This window comes from Choloepus didactylus, chromosome 8 (assembly GCF_015220235.1).
Source record: "Choloepus didactylus isolate mChoDid1 chromosome 8, mChoDid1.pri, whole genome shotgun sequence".
Taxonomy (NCBI): domain Eukaryota; kingdom Metazoa; phylum Chordata; class Mammalia; order Pilosa; family Megalonychidae; genus Choloepus; species Choloepus didactylus.
In genome coordinates, this window is record NC_051314.1 from 117,000,011 (window position 1) to 117,017,237 (window position 17,227).

Consider the following 17,227-nt stretch of genomic DNA (forward strand, 5'->3'; position numbering starts at 1 on the left):
AGCATCCTGCTCAGGCATCAGGAAAGCAGGATTTCTTTTCCGTCCTTGGTTTAGTCATTTCATTTGCAGTTAGAGAGGTGCTCTGAGGGACTTGCTTAATTAACTCCCGAGAGGCAAATTCTAATCTAGACTGGAACAAAAGTGTTTTCTCTACTAGCCGTAAACCACTTTTGGATTTGTTATAATTATTCTGAGGGTAATATAATTTTAGGTCTGAAAGAACCTTGATGCCACCTGCTCCAACCTATTTTTTTACAAATGGAGAAGCTGAGATCAAGAGATGTGAAATGACTGGACCAAGGTAGCAAAGTTAGGAAGAAGGAGAGGCTGGGCTAGAATTCAGTAGAAGTAAAATTCCTGACTCTCAGTCCAGCCATTTGCTTATTAAAGAGCTGTTCAGGGAGGGATAAAAAGACTAATTCCCAATGAAAATCAACATTTAGGGACAGTTTGGTTTTACCATGTGGCAGAAGTGCTAGCAAGCAAAAGTAAAGGTGCAAGTGGGAGGTTGGGAGATACAGAGAGCATAGGAATTGGAAGATTACAAAGCAGGTCACCATTCCCCGTAACTGACAGTAAGCTGTTTATGTGCACTGATCTGTGCATACTAGGGAGCAGTTATACATGGCACAGACCCAGAAGCCAAACTGCCTGTCTGGGCTTGATTTTTGACTGCTTACTTCTAGCTCTGCAACCTTTGTCAAGCTGCTTAAGCTCTCTGTGCTTCAGACCCTCATCTGCATAATAAAGATAATAACATCAGTACTTACTCTTACAAGGACAAAATCCTTTCCTGTACTTATCTTTCTGTTGTGAGAATTGAATAAGAATTAAATAAATTGATATAAATAAAGAATTTAGAACAGCCAGGCACAGAGTAAATGCTATATTAGTGTTTGCTATTTTTCTCCCATTCAATATACCAGAAAATCTTAAAAGTTTCAGAATATATACATAAGTTGTATTCATTAGTAATGTACTAAGGTGCTTTACCTAAGACACATAAACCAAGGAATCCATTAGATTTAGCAAGTCATCGATAAAACTTCTTTATATGTTTAATGAGTTAATTTTTCAATATGTATCATTACAATTAGAAGTTTTATTTTCTAAATAAAGAACTACAGGGACTTTATTAAAAAATTCAATGATATTCAGTTTCCTAAAACAATGCCATAAATTTCATAAGCAGAACAATTTATAAGAAAAGCATATCTGTTGCCAAAATTAAAGACGAATTTTCATGGGGGTAATGAGGGCTAAACCAGTGACTCTCGAGGTCATTAGAGCACACAGCAGTTCAGGGTGCTGCATTTTCTTCTGCTAGAGCATGCTTTGTGGGCAGTTTACACTTTTTCCCCCTTAAAATTTGATGTTGTCAAAGAGGTCATTAAAATTTAACTCAGTTTTTAGGAAGAGACTTCCACAAAATTAATAGTGCAGATCTAGTAACACTCAGATTTGCCTGAAATGAGCAACAGGTGTGGATTAGCTTGGTTTTCTTCTTTCATTGTTTCAGTTAAGTTCAATGGTAATTTCAAGGGAAAAATGTAATTTGCCTAGTCCCTCTTTTTTTAAGTAAATAATTTTAGCAATTGTGTAGAAAAATAATCTTTGAAAAGCTGTTGTACAGAACTATTTTCTGGAATCAGTTGCTGATTTAGGACATCGGGAGATCATGATAAGCTGCATATCGTCCAGTCACATGATGGTAGATCTGTGAGAAAAATCAGAGTTTAGAATTTTAGTTAACATTTAATTGTAAAGTTATAATCATACACATCAGCAGAATCTCCACCCAACCTACTTAAGGTGGAGGTTTGCTTGAAAGAAGGCAGAGGTTCGAAAAGGACACAGTGAATCAGATGAGTTTTCATCCCTATACAGCCCGATAGGTGACTTTCAGTTTCTTACTCGAAAACACTTATCAATTTAGTCAAGGACAACAGGTTATTACTCACCTGCCTCTCAATGTCAGAAAGCAGAGTGCTGGCTCCTATTCGAAAGAGTTCTGGCTTCAGCCACTCATCTCCGAGCTCCTCCTTTATAAGAGACAGCCAAGCAAGGGAATCCTTTGCACTACGGATGCCTCCTGCTGGTTTAAATCCTATCTAGAAAGGAAGGTGGAGAAAAGAACAATATTTAATGTCATTGAATTGCTTTTAAAAAAAACTGTGCTCAGTTTACACACAGTCTCCATTCTTTTTTTTAAAGTCAATTTCACTTCATCCAGCAAAAGAACCTAGATCATCTACTCACGCCCGTTCACCCAGCAAAGTAACTTTTTCAAGATTAATGGGAAGGATGTCACTGCTTCTGAGGAGACACTAATGAGGGTTAATGGCCGTCATTAACATTTCACTTATTGGGAAGTGGTAAACCTGCAACATCTAGACAGTAGCTGTGAATCTCGGGTAAACAAAAGGAGTGTCAATAAATAGGAAAACACATATCACAAAAGCCCTTTCATTCTTCATTCCTACAAGTAAGCCTGTACAGTCACCTTTCAGCGTTCATCTTGAGGCTCAAAAACACACGTGTGTATTTAAAATAAAAGGAGACAATCAGCGAGGCCACAAGGCCATGCTAGGCAAACTGGCAGCAATCCAGCAAGGAGAGTTGACATTTGTTTTAATCAATTTAACTGCAGGAACTTTTTTCTTTTTTTTCTTTTTTTAAGTTGAAGGTATACAGAGCTATATAAAGCAGGCAGACTAGTTACATAAGCACAGTAGAAAAAAGACAGTGTAGGGACTCTTCACAATTCAGTAGTATTTGAGGACTGGCCATAAAACGGCATAATTCAACTAACATCTGGTGTTTATAAACGATATCCCTGGGTCCATTAGGAGAGGATACCTATGCGTATACTGTAAAACCATTCTCATCTGGATTTACTTGTCTCTGGAACTTGACTATCCAGTTCAGTAGAGGAGTCAAAACAACTTCCTATAGCCTAAGATAGCACTAGCAGGAGGCGACTGCTAACAGAATGCTAGAGAAGAAAGACAATGAATGGATGGCCCCATCATCAAGCTAGAGACCTGGTGATCCAAGCTAGAAACCTCATAGCTAATCTGGACTCTGTCATTTCCCTCAGTACACCATATCCAAGGAACAGTCAAGTCCTGTCCTTCCTACCTCCTTAACTTCTATAGCTCCACACCTTCTACTCTCATTTCTACTGCTTAGTTTAGATCCTTGTCAACTCTCATATGGACTAGCAATATAAGTCTCCTAACTGGTTTCCCCACCTCAATCACACAGCATCACACTGCTACTCAGTTGCAGTGCAAAGATTCTAACTATATTTGCCTGTTACTCTGGAGCCCAAGCTATGACTCTGTAGGGACATGGGGAGGTGAGGGGAAGGTGAAGGGGGTAGGAATAAGCAAGATGAGGTTATCTGTTAAGAAGAGGCCAAAAAAATCAATTAGCTTATATTAGCATACATGTTAATCATAGGAGCATTTCTGTCAATTAGGAAGTGCTGCATATAGATTTTTCCATATAGTTCAACTCGTGTCAGCAAGTCTGCTTGGCGTTATTTCCAAAGAGAGGTTCTAGCATAAGTTTATCATTTTTTTTAAGGGAGAGAATATGGAAAACATAAATCTGCAATGAAATCAGTTATGAAATATTAAACTTCTGCTTCTCGGGAGTGACACTAATCATAGTCTGGAAGGCAGCCCACCACATTTTAAAACTCCCCTTAAATCAATGATGTAGAAACTTTACAGTTTAAGGGCTGCCCTGGCAATCTGTCAACCACCCAAAAGGCCGCACCTGATTTGCAGATACATACACAGATACCCACTTCATGAAATCAAACATGCTCAAAATGAAGACAATTTGACTCAAACCTATTCTTTTCTTAGTAAAACTGGGACGAACTTTGTTTATTAGCTGAAGAAATGGTCAAAATGATTATATATCAAGTATTGAAAGACAGGAAAGCTTCCCTTCCTCTGTACTCTCATCTGGAGTACCCTTTGAATCCCTCTGTAGAGCACTTAATATTTTTATTGAAATTTTTTGCTTGTCATCTAAGGGCTCTCCTGGAAGAGACTTGTTCATTTTTGTATCCCCAGCATTTAACACAGGACCTGGCACATAATAACTATTCAACAAATGTCAAGAGCAAAACAGGTTGCACATCAGGATCACCTGTGTAGCTCAGGAAATATGCAGAAGCCTGAGTACCAGCCCAGATCCAGAACTGCTCGTGGAGGCCCAGGCACAAGGGTAAAAAGCTTTACATCTGCTTATCTGCTTTTGATATTCTTTGCCCAAGAATGAGGACCATTGGTTTTGTAAGTGGTGTAGTCTAAATTGGGGAATCAAAGATAGATTTATCTTTTTTTTTTTTTAACAGCTTTTTCTTTAAAAAGAAATTACTTATTGGATCATTGCAGAAAGGCTACCAGAGTAGAGGTTATTTGAGTCAGTTCAACTTCTACATAAAGTCACAGTGGCTATTTATCCAATCCATTTGCATTTTTTTTTTAAAAAAAGATAAGTTATTCTGAAGGAGAAAATTCTGGAAGGAGTTCATTTAGTCACAAAACTAGTACATTCTAAAAAAGTCTCCTATTCCAAAATAAACTGAAGCTAAAATTACATATAAAGTCATCACATCCAGTTGGCAAGGGATTAAAAGTCTTTTTTGAGTTTCCATTCAGCAGAAATCAAGAGATTGGTTTTAAAAGATATCTTCTTAGACATGGAAAGTCTCATTAAAACACACACACACATACACACACACACACACACACACACATGCACATTACCTTTCTCTCCAATGATATTTAAAAAAAAAATCCTTTGACATAATTTGCAGCTAAACAAGCAACTTGAAGTGAAAAGAAAATCCAAACTCATTTTAAAAAACACCTCATACGCATTTTTCCTTTTAACTTCACGTTTCAAAAAATATATATTATTTTTTCGAAAAGCTGACAAAAGCTAGCACATACCCTCCTCAGCTTAACAGTCTTCCAAAGAGCACATCCAACTGCCATAAAACGCAAAAATGGATATTTAATTCAAGAGCTATATAACGTCTAGCTACCTTTTCCCTGCTGTTTCATAGCATTTCATTATTTTGTTTAATAAGTTCATCTCCTCGAGAATTTTCTCTTCACCTCATATTATTAAAAGTAATAAGTTTTTCTGGACCGGGGGTTTCCCAACAGAAAAACCAATTTATATGTGTCCTTCAATAATGACAGGAAAAGATTATTTCCTATTATATTGCATACTTTTCATATCACCACCACAGCTTATCATTCAATAAATGTTACTCTGCAATTCTTTCCATTCCTCAAGGAAGTTTAATTGCTGCATTAACCTGTTTTCGCTGGCCAACGCCTTGCCAGAAAGCCTCTGTGTTGCAGCAGAATTAGTTCGTTAAAGAACCCATTTAGGAATCTCTTGTCAGTGATAAAATTATCTCCAGTTAATAAAAGGACATAAAGTGAGTTTACATCTTGATCACACATACTTACTCCCACAATCATACTCACTTTATATTAATTGCACATTTTTCTCCACGAATGTGTTTTTTTGTAATGAAAGGTAAATTAAACATTTATCTTAATAAAGGCAACGCATTCACATCTTCTGCATATAAAGACAGTTATCACGGCTGTAACTAGTATTATAAATAACATTATCTTTACTATGAAGAAAGATTTGCTGGCACTAACAAACCTTCTTTCCAGTTCTCCAGAAGAAATCTCTAATGGCCCGTAGCATTACTATAGCTACCGGGAAGGTGGCATTTACAGTTTCTTTTCCAGTAGAGGTCTTAATAAAATCTGATCCTACAACAAAAGGAAAGGAAGAAAAACTCTATGTTAATTAAAAATCTATCTTTCATATTTTTTGAGACAGTGGAAGAAATGAGCTGAGTTGTGTAGTTTTCTTGCTCATGAAGAACATAATTTTATTTTTCGTAAATTATTCGAAAAACTACAAACATCTCCCTTTAATATAAATCTGTCCATACATTTTTTTCTCCTTACTATCAGAACAATTAAATTAGGCACCAAAGGAATTCTCACTGACCTCAGGGACTCCTGCCTCCGTACATCTATACCACCAATTAAAATCAAGTTAGTTCATTTAATCCAAAACTGAGATGAACAAAAACCAATTTTATGTCCTGTGCTTAACATCATATATCATTGCATTTTATTGCACAATTGGAGGGCCTACTCAGTTTCTCCTCATTTGCTCATGCTTGGTAGGCAGCAAATAAATACACAGTACAGGTGGGATGACATAAGAGGAATCACCATCAGCCGATTTCCACTGCATCTTCTGTTAACGAAAGAATTATGTCCAACCAGATCAGGATTTTCATGGAAGACCCGATGCTATTTCACACCTTGCAAATATTTTTAATGACTTTCTGCCTCTCAAATATATCTTCAACCTATTGATATAGTTTAACAGAATAGCACAAGGAGACAAAGAAATGATAATGGTAATAGTAGTTAAGATTCACTGAGCTCCATGAGCTTTACAAGTGTTAACTGAGTCAATCCTCCCAACAACAGCAGGAGGTAAGTACTGGCAGGCTTTCCATTTTTAAAAACAGAAATTGAGGTATAGAGGAGTTAAGTGAGTCACAGAGTAGTAAGGGGGGGAGGTGGAATACGAACCAAAGCAGTCTGCCTCAACCAGTGTGCTATAGTGTCTTCCAGAAACTTACCTAGGGACACAGAGTCAGAGGCCAGCAGAGAACCCGTCTTTCATGTGGTTTCCTAGCCCCAGTACTCAAAGTGTGCACCATGCACCAGCAGCATGAGCACCACCTTAACAGCCTGTTAAAGGTGCAGGCGCTCAGCCCACACCAGACCAACTGAATCAGAATCTGCTCATAGACAACTAGGTGCAAGTTCATGGCCTCAGCCACCGGATCTGTGGAACCATACCTCATTTCTGAGATTCTCCCAAGGACTGTCAAAGAAGTGGATGATAGAAGTAGAAGAAAGAAGCGGCCAAAATGTTCCCCTCGAGTTTCATTTGGAAAGGACTGTTCCACAACTATTCTGTGGACTGAAAGTTTAAATTGATGCACCTCTGCTAAGCACACTGTGTGCAAGGCACCGTGGAAAATATAAAAACAAATAATTCACAACCCTTGCCCTCAAAGCACACAGTCTAGGAGCAGGTGGATATGAAACATGTACTCTTCTGGGTGATCACCTGATAAGCTAGAAGTCAGGAGATCTGAAATTCACCTTGTAAATCCCATCTCCTTACCTTCCTCCTTTGTAAAATAGGTCTGAAAATTCTTGTTTCCTAGTGTTACACAAGTTACCAAAAGAGCGAATCTCTGTGAAAGCACTTTGAAAACTGTTAAGTGTTATGCAAATACAATGAAGCAAGGCTCTAAGTAGGGCTATAATCTGTACAAACCCTATGGGAGCACTGATATATCAGGGCAGGTCACCTTTTCTTTGGGTCGGTAGGCCCACTGGGAGAAATGCAGACATGCCTGTCATACATGCATTCATCCAACAGATATTTACTGGGTGCTTACTAAGTGCCGGATACCGATCTAGATGTTGGGCACAGAACAGTAAACAAAAGATGTTGGGAAGAGACCAGTAAACAAAAGAAACAATCTCCTCCACTTGTGAGCAGATGTTCTAGAGGAAAAGCCAATAAACAAATACATAGAATTCACAATGAGACCAAGATAGATATTCCTCTTATGGGGCATTATCTTATGACATTGGATAGTAACTAAATTCTGAGTATTTCAGAAGAGAAAAATATTAAGTTAAATATACCAAGGCTATATACCTCAAAAAGGTATGGCTACTTCATGATCAGACCATCTAACGTTAACTAAAAGAGTCATACTCCTTTGGAAGAGTATGGAGGCAGTAATCCATTCAGGAGAAAGACAGCAGAACATTTACGACAGGAGCACAGTAACCCAGGGGTAGCAGGTTGCCCCAAAATCATTTGCTTATTTGCCTACCCTCTTTTCTTGACTGTATTATAAAGCATCTTTGAGGACAGGTGTGGTATCTTTTTTAGACACTTCTGAATCCCCAGAGTCTGACACACACTAGAAGCTTGACAAATATTTTCTGGATGGTTGGATGGATGGATGGATGGATGGAGATTCATCACTACCAAGAAAAAGCAAACTGCAATATTTTCCACCTCTGACTGACTAATATGGAAAGAAGTCAGGCTTAGGTCTCATACCTGTAATAAAACTGGACAGGTGGTGCATAGTAAAATATCATTCATTCATTTAAAAATAACCTTTAATTTTAGAACAGACTTAGATTTGTAGAAAAATTGCATAGATATCACAGACAGTTCTCATACCCCACACCAGTTTCTCCTATTATTAACATCTTACATTAGTATGGTACATTTGTTACAATTAATGAACCAATACTTAAACATTATTAGCTAAAGCCCAGACTTAATTCTGATTCCATAGTTTTTACCCATTGTCCAATGACATTTAGGATACTGCAACACATTTGTTGGGTCTCCATAGTCTCCTCTTGGCTGTGATGGTTTCTCAGACTTTGATGACCTTGGCAGTTCTGAGGAGTAATGACCAGTTATTTTGCAGAATGTCCTTCATCTGAGATTTGTTTGATTTTTTTCTCCTGATTAGAATTGAGTTATAGGTTTGCGGGAGGAAAGACCATAGAGTAAAATGTCATTTTCATCACATCACATCAAGGGTATATACTAATGACATGAATTACTGTTGATACTGACCTTGATCACCTGGCTGAGGTACTGTTTGTCAGGTTTCTCCACTGTCAACTTACTCTTTTTCTCACCTTTCCATACTGTACTCTTTAGAAAGAAGTCATTGTGAGCATCCTGTACTTAGGGAGGGGAGAGTTATGTTCTTTCTCCTTGAGGATGGAGTATCTACATGAATTATTTGGAATCTGTTTGCATGGAAGACCTACCTCTTCTCCTCCACTTATTTATTTACATCCATATAGTCTCATGGGTATTTATTTTATACTTTGTTTATAATCCAATACTACATTATTTATTTTGTTTGCTTAAATTATTCCAGCTTTGGCTACAGGGAACTCTTTTATAGTTGCCTCTTGTGTCCCCCTGATATACTTACTCCTTTCTTGTTTGTTTTGGTACTTTTGTACTTTCTGGCACTATAAGATGCTTTAAGCTCATCTTGTATGTCTCTTGCTCCAGTCCTAGATTCAGCCATTTCTCCAAAAAGCCTTGGTTACTCTTACTGGGGAATGGTATTAGAAATCAAGATCTGAGTGTTAGCTGTGATACTGCTTCAGCCTCTCTCAGGTGACAGAGCAAGGAACATATGTGTGTGTACTAACCCACATATCTATAAATATTTCTATATGTAGCAATCTATATTAAAGGTATATAAATTCCACCGATATCTCCTACTCTGATCCTTTACTACATGGATCATTCTAGCCTCTTCTCCTTGCTTATCTGTAAACTCCTACTACAACAGTGAGAAACTTGGCTCCTACCACCTACCACACATTTACTTATTTGTTCATGTCCAATATCCATGTATAGTGGTATCAGACTTGATAACCCTTATCTCCAGGGGAAGCAACATTATCAACTAGAGTACAGTGCTTATGTGCAGTTTCTTTTGCCTTCAGTCTTACATACTGCAATCATTTCTGAATTTACTTAGGTCACCACCTTTTTCTCCCATCCCCTTCAGTGAGGTCATTTCATACATACATTTGTGATACAGTTAGATATTCTTTTGCCACAGCCTGACCTCTGAATAATATTTTAAAATTTACATACATTAATGTTCACCTTTGTGACCTTTCTATGGGCTTTCACAAATGCAGTGTCATGTATCCATCATTACAGTATTACACAGAATAGTTTTAACACCTAAAAATCCCCCATGCTGTACCTATTCATGTCCTCTCTCCCCTCTCCCTGGCAACCACCGATCTTCTTATTGTCTCTGTAGTTTTATTTTTTTCTTCCTTCAGAATTTCATATAAATGAAACCATATAGCTTTTTTGGACCGACTTCTTTCAATCAGCAATATGCATATAAGATTCATCCATGTCCTTCCATCAGTTAATTAGTGCATTTCTTTTTACCCTGGAATAATATTCTGTTGTATGGATGTTCCAGAGTGTGTTTATCCCATTTATCTATTGAAGGATATCTTGGTTGCTTCCAGTTGGGGACAATTATGAATAAATTTACTACAAACATTCACGTACAGGATTTTGTGTGGGCAAATGTTTTCAAATCAGTTGGATAAATACCTAAAGGTGCAATTGCTGAACCTATGATAAGACTATGTATAGTGTTGTTAAGAAACTGCCAAATTGTCTTCCAAAGTGGCTGTATCAACAGTGAATGAGGGTTCCTTCTGTTCTGTATCCTTGCCAACACTTGATATTGACAGTCTTTGTTTTGCTTTTATTTTTTGGGATTTTAGCCATTCTAATAGGTGTCTATATAGATCCTGTACATATTTTTTTAGATTTATATGTATGTCCTTTTTTGGATGATATTTTAAATGGCAGGTTTTTTGTGTTTGCTTGTTTTTTTTTTTTTTTTTTTAATCATCATTTTATTGAGATATATTCACATACCACGCAGTCATACAAAACAAATTGTACTTTCGATTGTTTACAGTACCATTACATAGTTGTACATTCATCAACTAAATCAATCCCTGACACCTTCATTAGCACACACACAAAAATAACAAGAATAATAATTAGAGTGAAAAAGAGCAATTGAAGTAAAAAAGAACACTAGGTACCTTTGTCTGTTTGTTTGCTTCCCCTACTTTTCTACACATCGATCCATAAACTAGACAAAGTGGAGTTTGGTCCTTATGGCATTCCCAATCCCACTGTCACCCCTCATAAGCTACATTTTTATACAACTGTCTTCGAGATTCATGGGTTCTGGGTTGTAGTTTAATAGTTTCAGGTATCCACCACCAGCTACCCCAATTCTTTAGAACCTAAAAAAGGTTGTCTAAAGTGTGCGTAAGAGTGCCCACCAGAGTGATCTCTCGGCTCGTTTTGGAATCTCTCTGCCACTGAAGCTTATTTCATTTCCTTTCACATCCCCCTTTTGGTCAAGAAGATGTTCTCCATCCCACGATGCCGGGTCTACATTCCTCCCCGGGAGTCATATTCCACGTTGCCAGGGAGATTCACTTCCCTGGGTGTCTGATCCCACGTAGGGGGGAGGGCAGTGATTTCACCTTTCAAGTTGGCTTAGCCAGAGAGAGAGGGCCACATCTGAGCAACAAAGAGGCATTCAGGAGGAGACTCTTAGGCACAAATACAGGGAGGCCTAGCCTCTCCTTTGCAGCAACCGTCTTCCCAAGGGTAAAACTTATGGTAGAGGGCTCAACCCATCAAACCACCAGTCCCCTATGTCTGTGGTCATGTCAGCAACCATGGAGGTGGGGCAGACGAACACCCCTGCATTCTCCACAGGCTCCTCAAGGGGGCACCACATCGTTTTTTTTTTTTTTTTTTTTTTTTCCTTGTTTGTCTTTTTTCTTTTTTTTTTTTTTTTAACTTTCCCCTCTTTTTTCAAATCAACTGTATGAAAAAAAAAGTTAAAAGGAAAACAAACATACAATAAAAGAACATTTCAAAGAGACCATAGCAAGGGAGTAAGAAAAAGACAACTAACCTAAGATAACTGCTTAACTTCCAACATGTTCCTACTTTACCCCAAGAAAGTTACATACTATAGCAAAATTTCAGTGAACTTGTTCCTACTACATCCATCAGAAATTAACAGACCATAGTCATTTCTGGGCATCCCCAGAACGTTAAATAGCTTATCTGTTCTTCTTGGATTATTGTTCCCCCTTCCTTAATTGCTCTCTACTGCTAGTTCCCCTACATTCTACATTATAAACCATTTGTTTTACATTTTTCAAAGTTCACATTAGTGGTAGCATATAATATTTCTCTTTTTGTGCCTGGCTTATTTCGCTCAGCATTATGTCTTCAAGGTTCATCCATGTTGTCATATGTTTCACCAGATCGTTCCTTCTTACTGCCGCGTAGTATTCCATCGTGTGTATATACCACATTTTATTTATCCACTCATCTGTTGAAGGACATTTGGGTTGTTTCCATCTCTTGGCAATTGTGAATAATGCTGCTATGAACATTGGCGTGCAGATATCTGTTCGTGTCACTGCTTTCCGATCTTCCGGGTATATACCGAGAAGTGCAATCGCTGGATCGAATGGTAGCTCTATCTCTAGTTTTCTAAGGAACTGCCAGACTGACTTCCAGAGTGGCTGAACCATTATACAGTCCCACCAACAATGAATAAGAGTTCCAATTTCTCCACATCCCCTCCAGCATTTGTAGTTTCCTGTTTGTTTAATGGCAGCCATTCTAACCGGTGTTAGATGGTATCTCATTGTGGTCTTAATTTGCATCTCTCTAATAGCTAGTGAAGCTGAACATTTTTTCATGTGTTTCTTGGCCATTTGTATTTCCTCTTCAGAGAACTGTCTTTTCATATCTTTTGCCCATTTTATAATTGGGCTGTCTGTACTATTGTCATTGAGTTGTAGGATTTCTTTGTATATGCAAGATATCAGTCTTTTGTCAGATACATGGTTTCCAAAAATTTTTTCCCATTGAGTTGGCTGCCTCTTTACCTTTTTGAGAAATTCCTTTGAGGTGCAGAAACTTCTAAGCTTGAGGAGTTCCCATTTATCTATTTTCTCTTTTGTTGCTTGTGCTTTGGGTGTAAAGTCTAGGAAGTGGCCTCCTAATACAAGGTCTTGAAGATGTTTTCCTACATTATCTTCTAGGAGTTTAATGGTACTTTCTTTTATATTGAGATCTTTGGTCCATTTTGAGTTAATTTTTGTGTAGGGGGTGAGGTAGGGGTCCTCTTTCATTCTTTTGGATATGGATATCCAACTCTCCCAGCCCCATTTGTTGAAAAGACCATTATGGCTCAGTTCGGTGACTTTGGGGGCCTTATCAAAGATCAGTCGGCCATAGATCTGAGGGTCTATCTCTGAATTCTCAATTCGATTCCATTGATCTATATGTCTATCTTTGTGCCAGTACCATGCTGTTTTGGCAACTGTGGCTTTATAATAAGCTTCAAAGTCAGGGAGTGTAAGTCCTCCCACTTCGTTTTTCTTTTTTAAAGTGTCTTTAGCAATTCGAGGCATCTTCCCTTTCCAAATAAATTTGATAACTAGCTTTTCCAAATCTGCAAAGTAGGTGGTTGGAATTTTGATTGGGATTGCATTGAATCTGTAGATGAGTTTGGGTAGAATTGACATCTTAATGACATTTAGCCTTCCTATCCATGAACATGGAATATTTTTCCATCTTTTAAGGTCCCCTTCTATTTCTTTTAGTAGAGTTATGTAGTTTTCTTTGTATAGGTCTTTTACATCTTTGGTTAAGTTTATTCCTAGGTACTTGATTTTTTTAGTTGCTATTGAAAATGGTATCTTTTTCTTGAGTGTCTCTTCAGTTTGTTCATTTCTAGCATATAGAAACATTACTGACTTATGTGCATTAATCTTGTATCCCGCTACTTTGCTAAATTTGTTTATTAGCTCTAGTAGGTGTATCGTTGATTTCTCAGGGTTTTCTAGATATAAGATCATATCATCTGCAAACAATGACAGTTTTACTTCTTCTTTTCCAATTTGGATGCCTTTTATTTCTTTGTCTTGCCGGATTGCCCTGGCTAGCACTTCCAGCACAATGTTGAATAACAGTGGTGACAGCGGGCATCCTTGTCTTGTTCCTGATCTTAGAGGGAAGGCTTTCAGTCTCTCACCATTGAGTACTATGCTGGCTGTGGGTTTTTCATATATGCTCTTTATCATGTTGAGGAAGTTTCCTTCAATTCCTACCTTTTGAAGTGTTTTTATCAAAAACGGATGTTGGATTTTGTCAAATGCTTTTTCAGCATCTATTGAGATGATCAATTGATTTTTCCCTTTCGAGTTTTTAATGTGTTGTAATACATTGATTGTTTTTCTTATGTTGAACCATCCTTGCATGCCTGGAATGAACCCCACTTGGTCATGGTGTATGATTTTTTTAATGTGTCTTTGGATTCGATTTGCAAGTATTTTGTTGAGGATTTTTGCATCTATATTCATTAGGGAGATTGGCCGGTAGTTTTCCTTTTTTGTAGCATCTTTGCCTGGTTTTGGTATTAGATTGATGTTAGCTTCATAAAATGAATTAGGTAGTGTTCCATTTTTTTCAATGTTTTGAAAGAGTTTGAGTAAGATTGGTGTCAGTTCTTTCTGGAAAGTTTGGTAGAATTCCCCTGTGAAGCCATCTGGCCCTGGGCATTTATTTGTGGGAAGATTTTTGATGACTGATTGGATCTCTTTGCTTGTGATGGGTTGGTTGAGGTCTTCTATTTCTTCTCTGGTCAGTCTAGGTTGTTCATATGTTTCCAGGAAATTGTCCATTTCTTCTACATTATCCAGTTTGTTGCCATACAGTTGTTCATAATATCCTCTTATAATTTTTTTAATTTCTTCAGGATCTGCAGTTATGTCACCTTTTTCATTCATTATTTTGTTTATATGGGTCTTCTCTCTTTTTGATTTTGTCAGTCTAGCTAGGGGCTTGTCAATCTTGTTGATCTTCTCAAAGAACCAACTTTTGGTGATATTTATCCTTTCTATTGTTTTTTTGTTCTCTATGTCATTTATTTCTGCTTTAATCCTTGTTATTTCTTTTCTTGTACTTGGTTTAGGATTGGTTTGCTGTTCATTTTCTAGCTTCTTCAGTTGATCCATTAGTTCTTTGATTTTGGCTCTTTCTTCCTTTTTAATATATGCGTTTAGTGCTATAAATTTCCCCCTTAGCACTGCTTTTGCTGCATCCCATAGGTTTTGGTATGTTGTGTTCTCATTTTCATTCGTCTCTATATATTTAGCAATTTCTCTTGCTATTTCTTCTTTAACCCACTGATTGTTTAGGAGTGTGTTGTTTAACCTCCAGGTATTTGTGAATTTTCTAAGTCTCTGATGGTTATTGACTTCTAATTGTATTCCATTGTGGTCAGAGAATGTGCTTTGAATAATTTCAATCTTTTTAAATTTATTGAGGCTTGTTTTATGTCCCAGCATATGATCTATTCTGGAGAAAGTTCCGTGAGCACTAGAAAAGTATGTGTATCCTGTTGATTTGGGATGTAATGTCCTGTAGATGTCTGTTAAATCTAATTCATTTATCAGATTGTTTAGGTTTTCAATTTCCTTATTGGTCTTCTGTCTGGTTGATCTATCTATAGGAGAGAGTGATGTGTTGAAGTCTCCCACAATTATTGTGGAAACATCAATTGCTTCCTTTAGTTTTGCCAATGTTTCTCTCATGTATTTTGTGGCACCTTGATTGGGTGCATAGACATTTACGATTGTTATTTCTTCTTGCTGAATTGCCCCTTTTATTAGTATGTAGTGGCCTTCTTTGTCTCTCAAAACATCCCTGCATTTGAAGTCTATTTTATCTGAGATTAATATTGCTACACCTGCTTTCTTTTGGCTGTAGCTTGCATGAAATATTTTTTTCCATCCTTTCACTTTCAGTTTCTTTGTGTCCCTGTGTCTAAGATGAGTCTCTTGTATGCAACATATTGATGGTTCATTTTTTTTGATCCATTCTGCGAATCTATATGTTTTAATTGGGGAGTTTAATCCATTTACATTCAACGTTAAAACCGTGAAGGCATTTCTTGAATCGGCCATCTTATCCTTTGGATTATGTTTGCCATATTTTTCCCTCTCTCTATTAATATCCTTTATTGTACCTATACCGAATCTCTTTAGTACTGAACCTTTCTCCAAGTCTCTCTGTCCTGTCTTTGTTTCTCTGTCTGTAGGGCTCCCTTTAGTATCTCCAGTAGGGCAGGTCTCTTGTTAGCAAATTCTCTCAGCATTTCTTTGTCTGTGAAAAATTTAAGCTCTCCCTCAAATTTGAAGGAGAGCTTTGCTGGATAAAGTATTCTTGGCTGGAAATTCCTCTCACTCAGAATTTTAAATATATCGTGCCACTGCCTTCTCGCCTCCATGGTGGCTGCTGAGTAGTCACTACTTAGTCTTATGCTGTTTCCTTTGTATGTGGTGAATTGCTTTTCTCTTGCTGCTTTCAGAACTTGCTCCTTCTCTTCTATGTTTGACAGTGTGATCAGTATATGTCTCGGAGTGGGTTTTTTTGGATTTATTCTATTTGGAGTTCGCTGAGCATTTATGATTTGTGTATTTATGTTGTTTAGAAGATTTGGGAAGTTTTCCCCAACAATTTCTTTGAATACTCTTCCTAGACCTTTACCCTTTTCTTCCCCTTCTGGGACACCAATGAGTCTTATATTCGGACGTTTCATATTATCTATCATATCCCTGAGGTCCATTTCGAGTTTTTCAATTTTTTTCCCCATTCTTTCTTTTATGTTTTCATTTTCCATTCTGTCATCTTCCAGGTCACTGATTCGTTGTTCAACTTCCTCTAGTCTTGTACTATGAGTGTCCAGAATCTTTTTAATTTGGTCAACAGTTTCTTTAATTTCCATAAGATCATCCATTTTTTTATTTAGTCTTGCAATGTCTTCTTTATGCTCTTCTAGGGTCTTCTTGATTTCCTTCATATCCCGTACTAGGGTCTCATTGTTCATCTTTAGTTCTTTGAGTAGCTGCTCTAGGTGTGTCTCTTCTGGTCTTTTGATTTGGGTGCTTGGGCTTGGGTTATCCATATCGTCTGGTTTTTTCATATGCTTTATAATTTTCTGTTGTTTTTGGCCTCGTGGCATTTGCTGACCTTGATAGGGTTCTTTTAGGGTTTGTAGACCAGTTGAAGTCCTTATCTCTAATTTATCAGATCTACAGCTTCGTGGAGTACACTTTCTCTAACTAACCAGCAGGTGGCGTCCACGAGCCACCTGTTCTCCACAAGCCAGATCTCCCCTGCTTAGCCTTTTTGGTGAGTGGGGGAGTGAGTCTTGTGGGGCCCAATTGGTGTCCCAAGCTTGCGTGTGTAGTTGGTGTTGCCTGCCCTGTATGTGGGGCGTGTTTCTGGGCAGTCGGGGAGGGGGGGTGGCCCTAACAATCAAATCTCCCTGATGATCCTAGAGTTTTAAAGCTACTGCAATAGTCTAATCCTTCAGTTCAGTCCTGCCACAGTTTGTCTCTGCCACTGACCCACAAGT

General features: G+C 37.7%; 1 protein-coding gene across 2 annotated transcripts in view; it reads right to left on the reverse strand.

Moving 5' to 3' along the window:
* Positions 1 to 1,033: 1,033 nt before the first annotated feature.
* Positions 1,034 to 17,227, reverse strand: part of DERA (deoxyribose-phosphate aldolase) — a 153,648-nt gene continuing 137,454 nt past the window's right edge. The window contains exons 7-9 of one of the 2 annotated variants that reach the window (XR_005218428.1): positions 5,713 to 5,825; positions 1,962 to 2,107; positions 1,034 to 1,717 (exon numbers count right to left, since the gene is read on the reverse strand). Coding sequence is in view for 1 of the 2 variants with exons in the window: in XM_037846716.1 (XP_037702644.1) it covers positions 1,661 to 1,717; positions 1,962 to 2,111; positions 5,713 to 5,825 (320 nt within the window). In the remaining variant the exon portion in view is untranslated. Of the gene's footprint in view, positions 1,718 to 1,961; positions 2,112 to 5,712; positions 5,826 to 17,227 lie in introns of both variants that reach the window. The other variant, XM_037846716.1, reaches the window with a different exon arrangement.